The sequence below is a fragment of the Cyprinodon tularosa genome, unplaced genomic scaffold, assembly GCF_016077235.1.
Source record: "Cyprinodon tularosa strain WSP-4 unplaced genomic scaffold, ASM1607723v1 ctg1652, whole genome shotgun sequence".
NCBI classification, from domain to species: Eukaryota; Metazoa; Chordata; class Actinopteri; order Cyprinodontiformes; family Cyprinodontidae; genus Cyprinodon; species Cyprinodon tularosa.
Genome location: NW_024038486.1, coordinates 15,611 through 33,213, shown reverse-complemented (window position 1 = coordinate 33,213; position 17,603 = coordinate 15,611). Strand labels below are relative to the sequence as shown.

General features: G+C 38.0%; 1 protein-coding gene across 1 annotated transcript; it reads right to left on the bottom strand.

Annotated features, from left to right (window-relative positions):
- Positions 1–10,111: 10,111 nt before the first annotated feature.
- Positions 10,112–17,398, bottom strand: LOC119780744. Its single transcript, XM_038280893.1, has 10 exons — positions 17,298–17,398; positions 13,802–14,024; positions 13,649–13,724; positions 13,284–13,573; positions 13,106–13,204; positions 12,594–12,667; positions 12,440–12,499; positions 12,004–12,212; positions 11,670–11,766; positions 10,112–10,339 (listed from the first exon to the last, which is right to left on the bottom strand). Exons 1-8 carry the CDS (start codon positions 17,303–17,305, stop codon positions 12,173–12,175), a joined length of 870 nt encoding a protein of 289 aa, XP_038136821.1. The 5' UTR covers positions 17,306–17,398; the 3' UTR covers positions 10,112–10,339; positions 11,670–11,766; positions 12,004–12,172.
- Positions 17,399–17,603: the final 205 nt, after the last annotated feature.

Genomic DNA, 17,603 nt, shown 5'->3' with positions numbered 1-17,603 from the left:
TCCATGATAGACTTTCAAAATAAGACTAAAGGGACCCTACAAAATAAAAGCCTCTTCCTTATGCACACTCATTCATTGTGCAGTATGGCTTGTAGCTATGACCCAAAGTCAACCAATTTCTTCAAATTACACTACCAAGGCCTGTTGACCACATACCTCAGTTTACATTTCTTAATAAGGCTCTAAGATTTACACTGTAATAAAGCATCTGCTAACCTAGTAACATGCAGCCTAAGCCTGCCAATGGTGCTTTCATCACCACAGTGGCTCGTATTATGCAGTTTAGTTTTTTTTTGATAAATTCAGCTCCTTAAGTGGTATTAGCTCTCTTTCTATAAGCTTCTCTCTCTGTCCTTCCTCTGCTTCTCATGGTTAGTCTTGCACATAGGTTTGTAAATTTTCAATCCTCAAATGATGACACTGTTTTCTTTATGCTGATCAACATTTTTTGATATCATGTATGGTTTGACTGTGCAGCTTTTAAGATGAGTTTGTTTCTGCCATTTTACTGCTGGATGTTTCTACCCTATAAAATCTTCAGATGATTAAATTGTTTTCTGCAGTTTGAAGTTTCTAATGACTTCCTATCACATTTTTATATGTTCTGCAGTTAATTTCAGCTTTTTTCATTCAGCAAAAGCATTCCCACTTTGATGTTTCTCCGAAACAGCTTTTTCTAGTTGGTGACTATTTTTCAGGTGCATTGATAGATGTGTTGTGTCCATACGCAGTGCGCTGATTCATTGTTTTTTTTTTTCAGCTGCTGAAAGCAAGGCAGAGTGTGCTGGCAGATGAGGAAGTGGAACTCTGGAAGTCCGCCGTCGTCGGCGGTGTCTCTGGATGGATTGTACGGTCGCCGCCATTTCGTAGGCCGGATCTCACTGAACTCTGTGTTAAGCTGCAGTCCCGGTTAGAAGCGATGCCGAAGTACAGAGCCACGCACAGTAGGCGTCTGCACATCGGACCTGCCTCGGAGGGAATCCTGCCCGTTAATTTTTAGAAACGCATGTGTTTGGATACGCGTTGTATATAGTTGTGTGTGTTTTAATAAAGCTCTTTCTTTGCATAAACAGCTTCCTGGCAAATGTTCATTTCCTGTATAAATTCATTCATGTCCTTGATGGTAGCATAATAATTGTGTAGTAGTGTAGGATAACATAAATACACAGCATATGAATGAATAAATATATGAATGAATAAATATATATATATATATATGAATAAATATATATATGTAAATATATATATATGCCAACCAATCACGAGCGACTTTACTTGTTTAAAAAGAAGTGGTTCCGTCCAATACTCAGTAAGAAAATTAAAGCCTGGCGTGGCCACGTGTGGTTTTGCTGCCAATCACGAGCGATTTCATTTGTTTGAGAATAGTGGTTTCAGCCAATACTGAGAAGGTTATTCAAGCCAGACCTGGCCAGCCGCGCGGGTTTGCTGCATTCATATGCTAATTAGGGCCATTAGTACAGCAGATCGCTCTCCACATACGTCACGGTACGTTTCCGACAATTTGTGGCACGACAAACGCGGACAAGCACGGGTTGCAAATTGTCGGAAACTGACGAAAATCAGGCAGATCTGCGGGAGTTTACGGGGGTTTACGGGGACGAAAATCTCACTTTTCATGCAGTGGTTGTTTCTGCATGTGGGCAAAACATCTGAAACCCATCATGACAATTTCTGCAAAAGGAAAAGGATTATCTGTCCTAATTCACTCATCTTTGTCCTTAAAACAACCCAGAAAGAACCAGAATAATAATGGGGATCCAGCAACAAGACCAAAGGAAAATTAATATCAATCTGGGATTTTTGAGTCTGTATCTTTGCAACCTTTTCAGCCCAATATTCAACAGGGAACTGAAGCACAACATGGAGGCACCTTGAATGTGAATTGTATGATTATTATGATGAGACTATAATGATGAAAATATACTTGATATTATGAGAAAACAGAATGAAATAACTATGCTTCTGTTAAAACAACAATGTGTGTTATCATTGCTGAATAGAAAAATTCCTGTTTTAATGGTGGTCCATTTTAATAACGTTCATTTTTGAAACTTTTTAGAATGGTGTTGAAAGGAATACAGACAGCCACAACCCCACTGCCATTAGACTGCTGAATGTACATGTACATTCATGTACATGTACATTCATGTACATGTACATACATGTACATTCATGTACATGTACAATGTCATATACAGTTGTTTTTTTACATTTAGCACTGCTGTTTATCTTTTATCACTGCTGTACTTTAAAAATGGAAATGTATTGGGAGCTGTACTGAACAAAATGTCGTTTTGTATATACTCTGTGTGTAAGAAAGACCTTATGTTCTGGACCAGTATACAAGCTGGACCCTGCAATAGACTTAGAATTAGACAAATGTTATTGTCATTTTGTACACACAGAGTGTATACAAAAGGAAACTTTATTCAGTACAGTACAATAGGATATATCAAAGCAAAGTTGCTGTTACAGGAACAGTTTTTAAATGAACAGATCATAGCATATGCATATGTGGAGAAAGCTCTTACATGACCTGTCATTAAAGCTGAAGATGTAAAAGCTCTTCAAAGTTATGGTGTTTCTAATGTCATGGAAAGAGTGAAACATATGAAGGAACTAGATCTCTCTTAACCTCTTACACCCTAAGGGGATATAAATAAATTTCTGCCTGACAAAAACACACAAAAGTAAATCACTTATAGCCTCAAAGCTGTTAGATTTAAGAAGAAACTTTTGGTACGTCTGTAAAGGTAAGATGTCATAGAATGGTTTTCTGGTGTCAGCACCATTGTAGCTTTGACCCTGCCTGAAATATTAGGGACAAAATACAAAATATTTTGCAATTTTTGAACCTCGCCAAAATTTTCTTTGAAATAAACATTGCAAAACACTACCAAAATATTATTTATAGCACAAAAAAGTAGTACAGACTTTCAAATCTAAATGTTGTGTAAAAATATACAAAATGTGGACTCAATCAGATGAATCATATTTATTTTAGAATGGTATTAGTGAGAAATTTCTTAGGCGGAGAGGCCATTTTGGCACATTTATCCATAAATGTCACCAAACTGTGCCAAATATGTTTTTTACATCAAAACTGGGGGTTTGGTAAAACTACGAGGTCATGTAGCAGCTGGACCCGCCGGTGGGTCCGTAGGGTTCAAGTGGTTAAGAGATGTTAATAATAATCAAGAAGCTGCCGTATAGATCTAGAGACAAGTGGAGGACTGTTGCATATGAGCTCCAGGAACAGCACAGCAAGAGAGGCCAATAAACTCCTAAGAATCATGGCTCAGAAGAGGGTTGTAAGCAGTCATATTGTGTCAGCTTTGGAAGCGGCTGGATTAAAAGAGCAAACCTACTGAGAATTGACAGTAAGATTGTTATTCACGCTGGTGGTAATGACACCTGGTTACGCTGATCGGAGGTCACTAAAATTAGTGTTGCTTCGGTGTGTAAGTTTGCCAAAAAAATGTCGGACTCCGTAATTTTCTCTGGTCCCCTCCCTGATCTGACCAGTGATGACATGTTTAGCCGCATGTCGTCATTCAACCGCTGGTTGTCTAGGTGGTGTCCTGAAAACAACGTGGGCTACAATAATAATTGGCAATCCTTTTGGGGAAAGCCTGGTCTGATTCGGAGAGACGGCATCCATCCCACTTTGGATGGTGCAGCTCTTCTTTCTAGGAATCTGGCCACATTTATTAGTCCTCCAAAACCCTGACCCCCCAGGGTGCAGACCAGGAAGCAGAGTTGTAGTTTAACAGACCTCTCTGCAGCTTCTCTACTGTTACCCACTCTTTACTCCATCCAGACAGTGTCTTGCCCACGACCAAAATCTAATAAATTAGCAAATATTCCCAAAGGAGTAAATCATGATAATCTAATTAAAATCAAAATAACTCCAATTGGGGAAAAAGTTAAAACAATTAAATGCGGCCTGTTTAACATAAGATCGCTTTCCTCTAAAAGTCTGCTAGTTAATGACTTGATTTGTGATAATCACATTGACTTGTTTTGCCTTACAGAAACCTGGCTGCAGCAAGAGGATTATGTGAGCATAAATGAGGCAACTCCTTCAAGCTATTTAAATTTTCACATCCCCAGAAGTTCTGGGCGAGGAGGAGGAGTAGCAACAATCTTCCAGTATGACTTACTGATTACTCCCAAAACAGTTAATACCTACAACTCTTTTGAACATTTAACCCTTAATTTCCCTGATCCAAATTTCAAGGCAAGAAAACCTCTTCTTTTTGTAACTTTGTATCGTCCACCAGGTCCTTACTCTGAATTTTTAGATGAGTTTTCAGAGTTCCTTTCTGATTTGGTATTAAATACTGACAGGGTCATCATAGTGGGAGATTTTAACATCCATGCTGACATTGAAGGCGATAGCTTAAGAGCAGCCTTTAATGCTATCTTAGACACTATTGGCTTTGTTCAAAATGTGAATAGTCCCACGCATTCTCATCTTCATACTTTGGATCTTGTGCTGATATACGGCATAGAATGTGAAGAAATAACAGTATTTCCTCACAACCCTGTCCTCTCTGACCACTTTCTAATAACCTTCAGGATTACTTTAACAGAGTTCTCCTCCCCCAAAAGAAGGTTACATTTTAGTAGATCATTATCAGATAGTCCAGTCATAAATTTTAAAGAATCTGTTTCACTTTCTCTCTCCTCTGTGTCGCTGAGCAGTGCTGCAAAGTGCAAAAGCATAGCTTATTCCCCTTCACAGGTTGATGATTTTGTTGATGGGGTTGCTAGTTCTCTGCATGCTGCCTTAGACAACGCAGCTCCTTTGAAAATGAAAACCGTTAAAAATAGAAAGCTTGCTCCTTGGTTTAATGCAGAGCTGCGTACTTTGAAACAAAATGCTAGGAAACTGGAGAGAAAATATCGCTCCACAGGCCTGCGGGAGTCCTTCCTAGTCTGGAAAAATGGTTTACTGCTGTATAATATGGGAGAATTATCCTGCCATAATGCAAGAGCACATAATTTCAATTTGAGAAAAGAATTTCATCTTCTTGCACTCAAAACTTATAATGCTCACACTCAAAACATGCGCTCTCTCTCAAATATTTTCTCTTCTCTCTCAAATCTTTGTTTCTTCTCTCAGATTTAATGCTTCTTGCACAGATATTTTCTCCTCTCGCTTGCCTCCTTCTCTTCGTGCACAAACCGCGCTCTGCTCGGGTCTCAAATACGCTCGCAAACCCGTAGGCTCTGCTTGCGGATTTTTTCTGCTCTCTCTCGGATTGCAGGTGGATCGTCGCCTAGCAACCTTTCCAGCCAATAGAACGACAGCCTGGGAAAGGGTGCGCTTGTTTAACCCTACTGAGAGTGCCTGTGCTACTGCGCCACTTATAAGAGCGTCAGCTGAAACTGCTATTTACAGTAGTTTCGTGGCTCGATTCAGCAAAGTTCAGTACTTATGGATAACCCAAACAATTGTGAAGTAAGTAATTTTAAACAATTATTATTTTGTTATGTACAAAAGCAAAGAACCAACATATTAAATTATTATCTTGAAATACTTTGTTAGTATAATGGCAAATCTTTACGTTTTAACCAGTCAGTGAGTTATGGATGTTTTAAAATGTTGGATGAGTGGACAATTGGTCCCAAAGAGGAGTCCAATCGCAGCTCAAGTAGGACATTACAACGAAAGGAGACTAATGTCTTCTGAAAGCCACCGCTGTTTTCACCTCAAAGGAGCTTTTCATTGGACTAACTATACGGTTTGTTGGCTATATCAGCAGGTTAATAAATAATAAGTACTGTATTATGATATTAAAATTGGTATTTATTTATTTATTAAAATGTTATTATCATGTTTAATCAGACCTCAAATTGTATACGTAGTTTCGAGTGAGATGGTTAATTTTGGGAGGCGTGGATGACTTGACCCTGGAAGAGAAATCTTTTTCTCCTGATTTCTATAAGAAAATCAAAGTCAGGATTTTTTCTGACTGACAGCCCTGTGGCTGCAAGGCTATCAGTCTGCAGCACTGGGGCCTCCAGGCCACCGTCCTGTCTCCATTTCTCTTCACCCTCTACACCTTCACCTTGTGGGCTGTGTGTCTGACTGCTGTTTCTAAAGAACAGATGCAGTAATCAGAGTACTTTAACTATGGATAAAAATTAGATGTGCACTCATCATGGTGAGTTTATGGCTTTTACCCACATGCAAAAACATTCTTGGGAGACCAGGGAAATGTTTTTAATATTTATTAAAAACAAAGTTTAGTTGATCACTTGATCCAGGCCTGTTCTCTGGGACAGGAAGGCTGAAGATGTAGATGACATAAAAAGGAGGTAGTATGATCTAGTGTGTTTGTAAGGCCAATGACAATCGAGAGCAATCCTAAGAGCAGTGGGGCCCAGATGTGTTGTTGACAGACAGATTTATCAAGATAGCATGAAGCTTCTATCCCTTTCATAGGGTCAAAGGATGGAACACTATCATAGGTAGGAGAGGAACTCAGGACTGCTATGCTAAATCCAGGCAGCCTTCAGCCTAACAAACACTATTACGGAACATAAACACGCATAAATGACCAAAACTTAAGATACATTTTGTTGTAGCAATGCCTATAGTGGCATTAGGGGTGTGCAAAATAATCGTGATGATGATGCATCGTGATTCTAATTTTCATGATCTACTGCATCGATTCTTGATGCCAAGAATCGATTATTAATTAAAAAAAATGAATACATAAAATTGCATGAATGGTTGGCGAACATCAGCCAAAAACAAGTGCAATACCACTTCCAGTCCAGTAGATGTCGCTGCAAATGTGTTGACGCACGCTGCCTTGTGTCACAAGCATTTCCGGCCGTGGGATACTGTGCCGAGTCATTCAAAAACAACATGGAGGAGAAAATATTGCAATGCATCGCAATAATTCAAGTATCGTGATGCATCGTGATAGAATCGCATCGTGGCCTGTGAATCGTGATTTGAATCGAATCGTGACTTCTTTGGCAATACCCACCCCTAAGTGGCATCATGTAAAATTTAATTACTAAAGTGGCATATACTGTTTAGCCTCTAAAAGGATATTGCTGTGTGATGAAAAAAAAGCTCCACTCTAAAAGTATTTGTATAACAATTTCCAAACCATTATTTCCATCTAATATGATTGATCATTTATCTCCTTCACAGGATTGAGAGATTGTGGCGAGATGTATGGATGGCTGTAACAAAAAACTATTATGAGGTCCTGCACAGTCTGGAAGAGGATGGGCTACTAGACATCTCAAATACATTGCACATTCTTCCTGGTGCACTTCGTTTTCCTTCCCCGGCTTGACAGAGACCTCCAAACTTTTACCGAGGGTTGGAACAATCACCCTCTACGCACAGAGGGGAACATGACACCCCAGCAGTTGTGGGACTTAGGACTGCTGCACAACAGAACAAATGGGGATGTAAATGTAAGTCCAGAAATGGTACTCAGTTTTTACACAAGATTTCTTACAAATTGCAAAAATCTGTTGTTTTAATGTAGGAACATCCAGACCTCAACATAGATTGGGAGAGTGCTTTACACCATGTTGAGACTGATCAGCAAACCGGACTGGTTGTTCCGGAATTCCCCTCTCCTCTAAATGACCATGAAATGATAGAGCTTCAAGCCATTGTGGATCCCACAGCCCCTTCTGACTCCTATGGTCGAGACATATTCTGTATTCAGATCTTCCAGTAAATACAGTGTAAGTACAAACATTAAAATGTTAAAATCTTTTAAACCTTTTTTTTAAAAAAATACTTCTTTTAAGTTTAGAGTATTATCAAATAATATTTAAAAAAAAAAACACAATTCCGTTGTACATTTGTCCAGCAGTGTCTTAAGTGACAGACACTCTAATGACTCAGTTATGTTTAGTTAGAAAATCAAACAAGAAAATAAAAACAATTCTTATTAATTGTCTATCATAAGCAAGATCCCATATAAAGCTGAACATTGTTTTTCAGCTTGAAAGGAAGTCTTTAGAATGATTTCAATCAACAATGTTTACAGTATGTAATATTCAAATACATTTCACTATACTCAGCAGTAGGCATAATTTAGATTTAGCAACCAAACAAAGAGATTGTAAGTCACAGCTGATGTTTTATTAGTCTTTTGAGCAAACACGTTTTAATCAACATTCACACAACACTAAGCTTATAACTTTTACACATCAGTCCTGTACTGAATCAGATCCTTTCTCAAAGAAACTGGTGTTAAAGTAACTTTTACACTTTTGTGAATTCCTGACCCATGTGGAATGCTTCCAGAAGAACACATTTAAAGTCCTCATATGATCTCATGTGTTGAACTGGGAATGTTATTGTGTTAATGCATGCAGCCACAGAAGGATAACAGATTTTGTGTGGAATTTAGAACACAAAGTGTACTTACTTTCATTTCAACACCTGGCACAAACAATGGCTGGCAAATATCTGGATATGTGCTCATTATATCTGACAAGCCATAGAGCCTAAGCCCTTCCCTTAGCTGCTGCAAAATTGGGAGCAACCTCAGATTCGCATGAAGTACAACTGATCTGTGAAGAGAAAGAGGCAAACAATGATGTAAAATGGAACATTGCTGAAAGAACAAATACTATTCGAGTAACATATTTTCTAATATTAAATATATACAAAATACTGCAATATGGGGGGATCTAATTGTCTAGATAAACTTTACAAAGTTTGCATATAACTGACAGCAATGAGAATAGAAACAACCTGCCATTATAGGTTGTTTGTTAATCATCTTTGTTTATCCCCAAAAATTAGTTATCTTCAAAATCAAGAGCACATAAACACAATACAATTGGACAATTGGTAAAACATTAATAATACAAAAGGAAAAACTCTAGACCAGGGGTCACCAAAATGGTATCTGCTTACACCAAGTTGAACCCCAAGGATTATATGTGGCAGTGGCACTAATGATCTTTTTCTAAAAACAGCACAACCCACCAGTGCACCTAATTTTATTCTTTTACTCTTCCTGTTTATTCTCACTTGCATTTATATAGATTTTAAAAACAACAAAATCTATAACAAAATGGGATTTTTTATTTTATTTTAGATAACGTTATGGTGAACTCTGACTCTTCCAGTTCTAACGTCAGTACTGGTAACCATTTGTAGGACTGAACAACATGAAAGTTGCTCTCATGTTCAAAAATGATGTGCGACCCCTGCTCTAACCTTTAACACATTTAGTGGTAATATCAAGTCAAAAGACAGGAAATATAAATCTATTCAATAAATACTGCATCTGAAGAATAACTCTTGTAACATTAAGTAGTAACAACTTTGGTGGTTAGAAGCACCCTCTCGATTGGACTAGGCAACTGCACTGTATTAAGGAGAGGACGACTTTTGTCGAGAGGTGGGACTTTGCAATGAGACACTCTTATTACTCATAACACAGCAGCACTTTTCTTTAATCATAACTCACCTTGTTAATCCCGCCTTTGAAATTGTACACTACCGGCTACGTAGCATACTGATACACAGTGGATACGACATAAGTCATTCTGGTTTGCCAGGCTCGTGTTGTAGAGATTGTGCATTGTCAATCAAATCAATACAGGAGGTCTGAAGTGAATTTTCATCAGTTATCTATAATTCGTGTAAGGTAACAGCATATTGTACAAAAAACACAAGACAACACACGTACCGCATCATTTCTTGCTTTTTATCCACAAGAATGATTCCTGTATAACCGCAGTTCAAGATGTCTTCGGTGATGTTCAAGAGAGTTGCCTCATTTGCAGACTCAACCTAAAATAAAACAAGTTCCACATTTTTCCACAAGTAAAAGGTGATTGAAAGCTCCAATAATTACTACAGTCACAGCATGCCTGCTTTCTAAGGTTGTTTTCCTTTAGGATCTTAGTTTGCCAAATTTCTCAGGAAGTTGTCTGCTGGAACTGTGACTTAAGGGCATATAAGCAGATGGAGGAATCATGGTTAGTGGTAAAGGTTGACTATAAATTAATAAACGTCACCTGAAAATTAATAAATGTATACCCTGCAAAACTGTCATAGTATACAACAATAGCTTTGGTTAGACTACATATAAAACTACCTTTTAATTTTTAGGAGTTTCTTTTTAGCAGGTATCCTAGTGTCCTCACCTTTGATATAAGATCAATGAAGTAATCATCGACCACATCATTTCTGTCCATGCTTTCAAAGTCCGGGGAACCAGTGCACAAGAATCTATAGCACCAAGGCATCAGGAAGTTTGGAGCTGGTCCAGCTTGAACCAAGCTCACTGCCATTATTTCTCCAACAGTCCTGAAAAAATGTGAAGCAATCACAACTTAACAATGTTTGAGTATAAAAACATAAAGTAATGGTTTATGCTTTTTTTAACCTTACATGGTGTGTGGATTTGCAAAATTCAACCAACAGATGCAACATAGATTTCAACAATACAAACAAATGAGTGTTCAAATAAGTTTAGACCCACTGGGCTCCAAATGGCCATGCAAACCGTTGTTGACGATAGGATAGAAAAATCCTAAATCTATAAAGAGTGATCTGTGGCAAACTACTGTCTCTGCTGACCCTGCCTTTCAACATCCCCCTAAGTTTATATCGGTCAGCTACATCTCAGGAGTTAAGACTAAGTGCAATAATGCTTTGAATGTTAGCCTGTGTTAGAGCTGGTGTGTTTTCCATTCTGTAAAAATAAACTCTCTCCTGGTAAATGGATAATTAAAATGTCTTGACCGTAAAAAGTACTCGTACAAATTTTCCTATTCTTACTTTTCATGTAAATTCAAATAAAGTGAAATGCTGCATCCACCAGCCCTGACAACTCCCTGTTTAACCCACTCTCAGCACTGCTCACTTGGATGGCATTTGGGTTTATCCATCCATCCATTTTCTGAACCGCTTAGTCCCTCATGGGGTCGTGGAGGTTGCTGGTGCCTATCTGCAGCGTTTACTGGGCAGCGTTCACGGGGTTCACCCTGGACAGGTCACCAATCTGTCGCAGGGCCATTTGGGTTTATTTACACTTTAATATAAACTGTGGAAGGTGGTGCACCATTTTTCAGCAGATGAAACTAGTTAAAGAACTATGATGTTACTTAACCTATAATCATTAACTTAGACGACAGTGTAAATTAAAACCCTAATTACAAACTTTCTTTCATTATCTATGAATGTTTTACCAGGTTTCAATCAACTATTTTCAGAATCAGAAATACTTTAATAATCCCAGAGGGAAATTACTTTTGTTACACCCTCTAGTTACAGTTTAACATGATATATACACACATCCAACTATACAATATAATAAAGATAAAAAATAAGAATAAAAGAGATAAAATATATATACACATATAGCTCTTCTATATATATATATATATATATATATATATATATATATATATATATATATATATATATATATATATATATATATATATATCTGTACGTACGTATATCTATGTATATGTAAAGCCTAAATCCAAATAGAGTGAAAAGTCCAAAAAAGTCATATTAAATATGAACAATCGAGAAGTTATAACAATAAAAATATACAATTAAAAGTCACATTCTGTACATTGTTATGAATTTAAACTTAAATCACTGTAAATGACATTTAGGTACATACCGGAAATGACCTTTGTCCAAATCTGACAGGGAATACGTGGGTGCACAGCCATGAACTCCCCTCAAAAAGAAGCGTTTCTCAATCCCTGAAACCATCTCTAAGAGCACTTCATCATATGCTTTTAGAAAAAACAAAATTAAGCAGTGGAACTACAGAAATTAGATTTGAGTGTTAAAATGACTAAAAATTACATGTGTTCCATAGAAAAACAACAGTTGCAAATACATTTATATATAATTCTGATCTCTTATTTTTAATTTGATAAAAATAAGACCAGTAATAGAAAGTATCGTGAGTCTTTATTACAAAAAATATATAATTAATATTGAAATACCTGTCAAAAATTCCTTACGGAGGGCACCTGTGTCAATGCCAGCTTCCCCTATGAAGGTGACTTTCAGTGGGTTGTTTGGGGATGTTTTCTTTTGCCGTTGCCATTGCGCAATGCCTCTTTCCAACAAGTTTTTGCGAGACACAGCAATATCAAAGGTAACTCCATCAGTTCATACTGCATTTGTGATTTCTTTTATCACATCATCAAGACTTATTAAGTAGTAGAGAAAAGAAAAGGGAAATTCAGTTAAATATAATCTTAGAATAAAGAACATAATTACTATTGGAAGTGTTTGTACTGCTGTATACTTCACAGAAGGAATATGAGCAATTTAAATGTATTAGCATATTGTTTCAGCTAGTTTCATATAGGTTGTTAAAGAAAGCAGGAAGAAAAACACAAAAACAATTCTAGAGTTTTATAACGGGTTGGTTACCTTTTTTCTCCACGTTCAGTTGATTTGTGAACCTGGTCTGGTACAGGTGCTTCCTCAACACTGAAAAAGAAAAAAAAGTTGGTTCTCATAGTAGAAATGCAGCTATCCAGCCAGCCAGACAGACAGACGCAGAGACAGACAGAAAGATACTCACCTGTCTCCACAACAGCTTGCATGGATCTGTAAAAAGTCCAGTGTATATTCTTCTTGACATACAGGGCAGGCAGCCTTAAATTAAAAACCATAAAAGAAAGTTCAGAGTTTGTTTCTTTGGTCATTTTCACACAGGCTCTGTTCAGATCAACCCAAAGGTTCTGTCTACCTTCCGAACAGTATGTTTGGGCCAGTGGGAACCCAACAGCTGCTTCCTGAACCAAACTCACTAAAGTCAATTTAACTTTATATAGTAATGTGCACCGAGCCGCAACAGACGGTGTGAAAACGGCCATAGTTTGTAAGACAAATCTTAAAAAATATATGTATTGACCAATTTTGCAGAAGTTTTACATTTGTAATAGCTTTTCATTCAGTAAAGCTTTTGAACAATCTTTGGTGAAACTGAACAGCTATAATTTTCAGTACAGTATAAGTTAGGACAATTTCCCACTATGATAAAAGAAGCACCAGTCACAAAAAATAGAAATCCTAAAGTTAGTCTTGCTTTACCATAGGTGTCCCTTCAGAAGTTTCAAGGATCTTTGTGTAGTTTGTCCTGAATGTGGATGCAACTGCAGTACCTTTATCATCACTTATCGCATGATGAGACTTTCAAAAAGAAAAGAACATTTAGAAAGCAAAAAATAAAACATTAGGATATTGTACATGTAGATTTTTTTTACCTTACCGTATTAGAAATTTCAAATTCCTCTCCAGAGGATCTGAGGTCAACACAGGTTTTAACATGGACAGCCAAGACTTGCAGTGGCATGGTAGCACTACAAACTTTGCATGTTGCCTTGGGCATGCCTTTAAATTCTTTGGCATCCAAAGGAAGAGGGGACATATCAAGTTTTTCCTGAAGTGGCATTATGTAGATCAGATTTTTCCCACCTCCTGTTACAGATTTCAGAAGGTTGCCATTGTAACCCTCAGTCTCTGGAGGTATAAGTGAAAGTTTTCTCTGCCCCGAACCTCCTAAAAATGATATAATTGAGTGAGACAATAGAAGAGAAGAAAGACAGGTTGTAACAGTTTTACAGATTGTAATACCTAGTGCTTTATAAAGCAGCCAGCCCCCTTGTAAGTTGTTAAGTTTTGGGTAGTGGCTGGTCAGAAGTCCTGAAATCTGTAAAAATTATTTTTTTCATAAATCAATTAAAATTAGAATTTAAGAAATAAATAGGTCAAAAGAGAGGATCCTACCTGTAAGTGATCAGCAGATTCAGGGAATGTTATACTACGTCTACCCATTCCAGCCAGTATAAGCGTCATCTCCATGCCTGCTTTTGGTGTTTTATCAGTGTTTTCATTGAGCAGAAAAAAATGTAGTGTTACACTTTTGCCACTTGTGGACATCACTCTGGATGGAGAGAAAAAGCGTTTTCTTCCCTTTGCAGAACCTCGGGAAAAAATACCAGGAAAAGACCTATACATTCAAAAGGAACAAAAAAATTACTCACTTGTGTTGAAACAATTAATCAAATTAATCATGATCAGTTATTGAAATACCTTATCTCAACTTAATCAAATCAAATCATTACCTACAGCAATGGTACACAGACTCAAACATATACCATTTGCTGAAACAATAATCTACTCATATTATTAATCTAGTGAAATCAGGTAATGTTTTTGCCATTTAAATTTAATTTGAGATGCTTTATATCTTTTTTATAAATTCCAAGTGCTTATTCTGATGTATTGTGAATTACCACTAAAAATAAAATTTTATTGAATTATTCCTTTGTTAATGTAATGTTTTTCTTTTCCTATGTAATATTTTTCCCGCTTTAATACTTTTTTATTCATGTACATCAGTCTGAATTGTCTTGTTACTGAAAAGTGTTGGGATCTGGAGATCTGCCACCTGTCTCCAGCAGAGAGCGCTGTGGGTTTCCTGAGCCGGAGCCTTCTACACACCTGAGGATCATCAGCCCATCAGGAGACCTTCCTACTTAAGCAGCGACCAGACCTGTCTTCAGCGCCGGACTGTTGACCAGTTTTGGTTAGCGGAACCTGAGCCACTACTTGTATTTAGAAACTCTGTCTGCTCTAGAGAGCAACCTGATCCTAACCAGTCTCTGTCCTCTCTGCTCACAGGAAAGCCCGACTGGACTCAGTAGCTCTGGAGGAGCTCATGTTTGGAAACCTGCCTGCCTGCACAGAGAAGCCAAACCTGAAGATCCTCAGCCTGAATCTCCCAACTAGTTCTCAGGAGAGAACTAGGAGAACAACTCAAGGTCTGAACCTCGCTAGCCTGAAGCTAAGCTCTGTCGCTGCAGAACTCTCTCTGCTGGAACCACATTCTCTGGACCCGACCGGTTCCCCCTCTCTTCTGAACTGTCTGAGCCTCATCAGGTACAAATCTCAATCTAAGACTCAGCCAAGTCATCGTTGCTACCTGGCTAACCAAACTATCCCTCTCTGCAGATTACTCTGTGAAACCAAGTCCCGGACCGGTACCAGAACCTGTGCTTGTTTACTCTGTGTTGCATCTTTAATAAACTGTTAAACTTTTACCCTGCTTCGTGTGGTGTTCTGCATGTGGGTTTAATCACAGAGACCCATCATGACAGTGCTTTGTAAAAAGAGCTGCACATAAGCGGCCACAGGTGCTGGTGCGCCATCAAAAATAAAAAATGACAACTAGATGAAATGCAGTAACGCTCATTTGCCTATGTTTTGGAAATGTATAAGAGCCCAATATGCAGTGCTGGTCTGAGCCAGAATGTTAGAATGTTGCAAAAATATCTAAGAAACAAACGACATTCAGCAATAACTTTGGTGTTCCACCACCTTCAATAAAACTAGTCTGAAGTGCAAAAACATTGGGTGTTTTCAGAAAGTTTTCTGCAGGAGGTGAGGTGGCTTCAAAGAATGATGAACGCACAGAGATGTTGTGCAGAATATGCCATCAAGCCCTTAATAATCGAGCTCCATCATATATCTGAGCTCTGATAACCCCGTATATTCCTAACATACGGGGCATCCCTCTGACATGGGAGCTGGCTCGGAGCTCGTCTGCCTGGCTGTGTGTTTCCTGGACGGAGCGCCTTTTACAGCTGCTTTTTGTGTCTCTGCTTCTGTCTCCTTGAACCCCAGTGGGCCTCAGCAGATGGCCGCTCACACTGAGCCTGGTTCTGCTGGAGGTTTCTTCCTGTTCAAAGGGAGTTTTTCCTCTCCACTGTCGCTACAAGCATGCTTAGTGTGAGGGATTGCTGAAGAGTCAATGAGTCGATGCAATCAACTGGTTTTCCTTAGATAGAAAACTTTGTATCAATTTGACTGGATGATCTGGTTGAACTGTAAAGTGCCTTGAGATGACATGTGTTGTGAATTTGGCGCTATATAAATAAACTGAATAGAATTGAGTTGAAATTAACAGAGCACTTCATTCTCAGACTGCAGGTCTGCTGGTGGTTCCTAGAGTCTCTAAAGGTAGAATGAAGATCCTTTAGTTATCCGTAAAAATTTCAAAAAATATCCACTGGACTCCAGTGGATATTTTTGGAAATGTTTACGGAATGACTATGACCTGGATGACTGAGAACCTTCATCAGCATTTAGTTATCAGGCTCCTCTCCTGTGGAACCAACTCCCAGTTTTGGTCCGTGAGGCAGACACCCTGTCTACTTTTAAGACTAATCTTAAAACTTTCCTTTGTGACAAAGCTTCTAGTCAGAGTGGCTTATGTTACCCTGAGCTATCTCTATAGTTATGCTGCTACAGGCTTAAGGTTGCTGGAGGACATCAGGGTCTATTTTTCTAATTTTCTCACTCTACTGAGTTCTACCGTTCTCCAGTTTTGTGTTGCTTGTCGTCATTTCTGCTTTTAACTTTTGTCTCTCCGTCTTTTTTTTCTTCATAGTAGGTACACCTGGTCTGGCGTTGTTAGCCGTTAATGGGGAGTTTTTCTTTCCACTATCGGTGCTTGCATACCGGTGCTTGCATACCGGTGCTTGCTCGGTATGAGAGATTGCTGCAAAGCCATCAGCAATGCAGACGACTCTCCCTGTGGCTCTACGCTTCTTCAGGAGTGATGCTGCTTGTCAAGACTTTGATGCAATCAACTGGTTCCCTTAAATATAGGAAATGTTTGACCAGTCTGTATAATCTGATTGAATTTGACTTTGTAAAGAGCCTTGAGATGACATGCTTCATGAATTGGCGCTATATAAATAAAATTGAATTGAAAGAGCTTGAAATATAGCCATGTTATTAGGAAGTTATAAGACTGAAAAGACAAGACATTTTTTGTACTCCTTGTCATTTTCAGATAAAATTAAATAAAGTTACATTAGCCATGCCTTCCTCTATTTTGTTCCTATTGTGTAGTGGGTTAAGAAAATATTTAATAAAAAATGTGAGGGCCAAGTAACAGCCCTACGTTCTCCTCTGAGAAAAAGACTAAAAATGTTGCACCCCTGTTTTTAAATAAACTCGCCTTCCCTTAATGTTTTTTTTTTTGAAAAACATTCAATTCAATTTTATTGCGCCAATTCATGAAGCATGTCATCTCAAGGCACTTTACAAAGTGTAATTCAATACTTTTTAAATGTCTTTAAATGTAGTCAAATATTGTGGTCAGTAACAGATATTCCCTTAAGAGAATAATAGAAATATATCAAGTTTTATTTTGTTTTGTAAAAACCTTGCAAAATTGAAGATATTGTTTTGTTTATTAAAATAATTAACTTACCTACACATTTCGTGATGCACTGTAGTGGGTGGTGTCTGTTGAGGTGTTAAATGTGTTGACTGGGTTGGGGGGGCAGTTGGTGTGGTCTGCTGAGGTCCATCCTTCTTCTTCATCAGTGTCGACAGAGCTAGCTGAAGTAATTTTAACTCCGACAGACCTGTACAATAATTAATAAAAAAAAATAGTAAAACTAAGGAAAAACAGTTAATACTAGTAAATGTTCAAAAACGCCTTATTTTAGCAATATTTGATGCTTGTATTCTTTTTCTAACTCCGAGTCTGTTAGCATAGAATGATCTCCTCTTG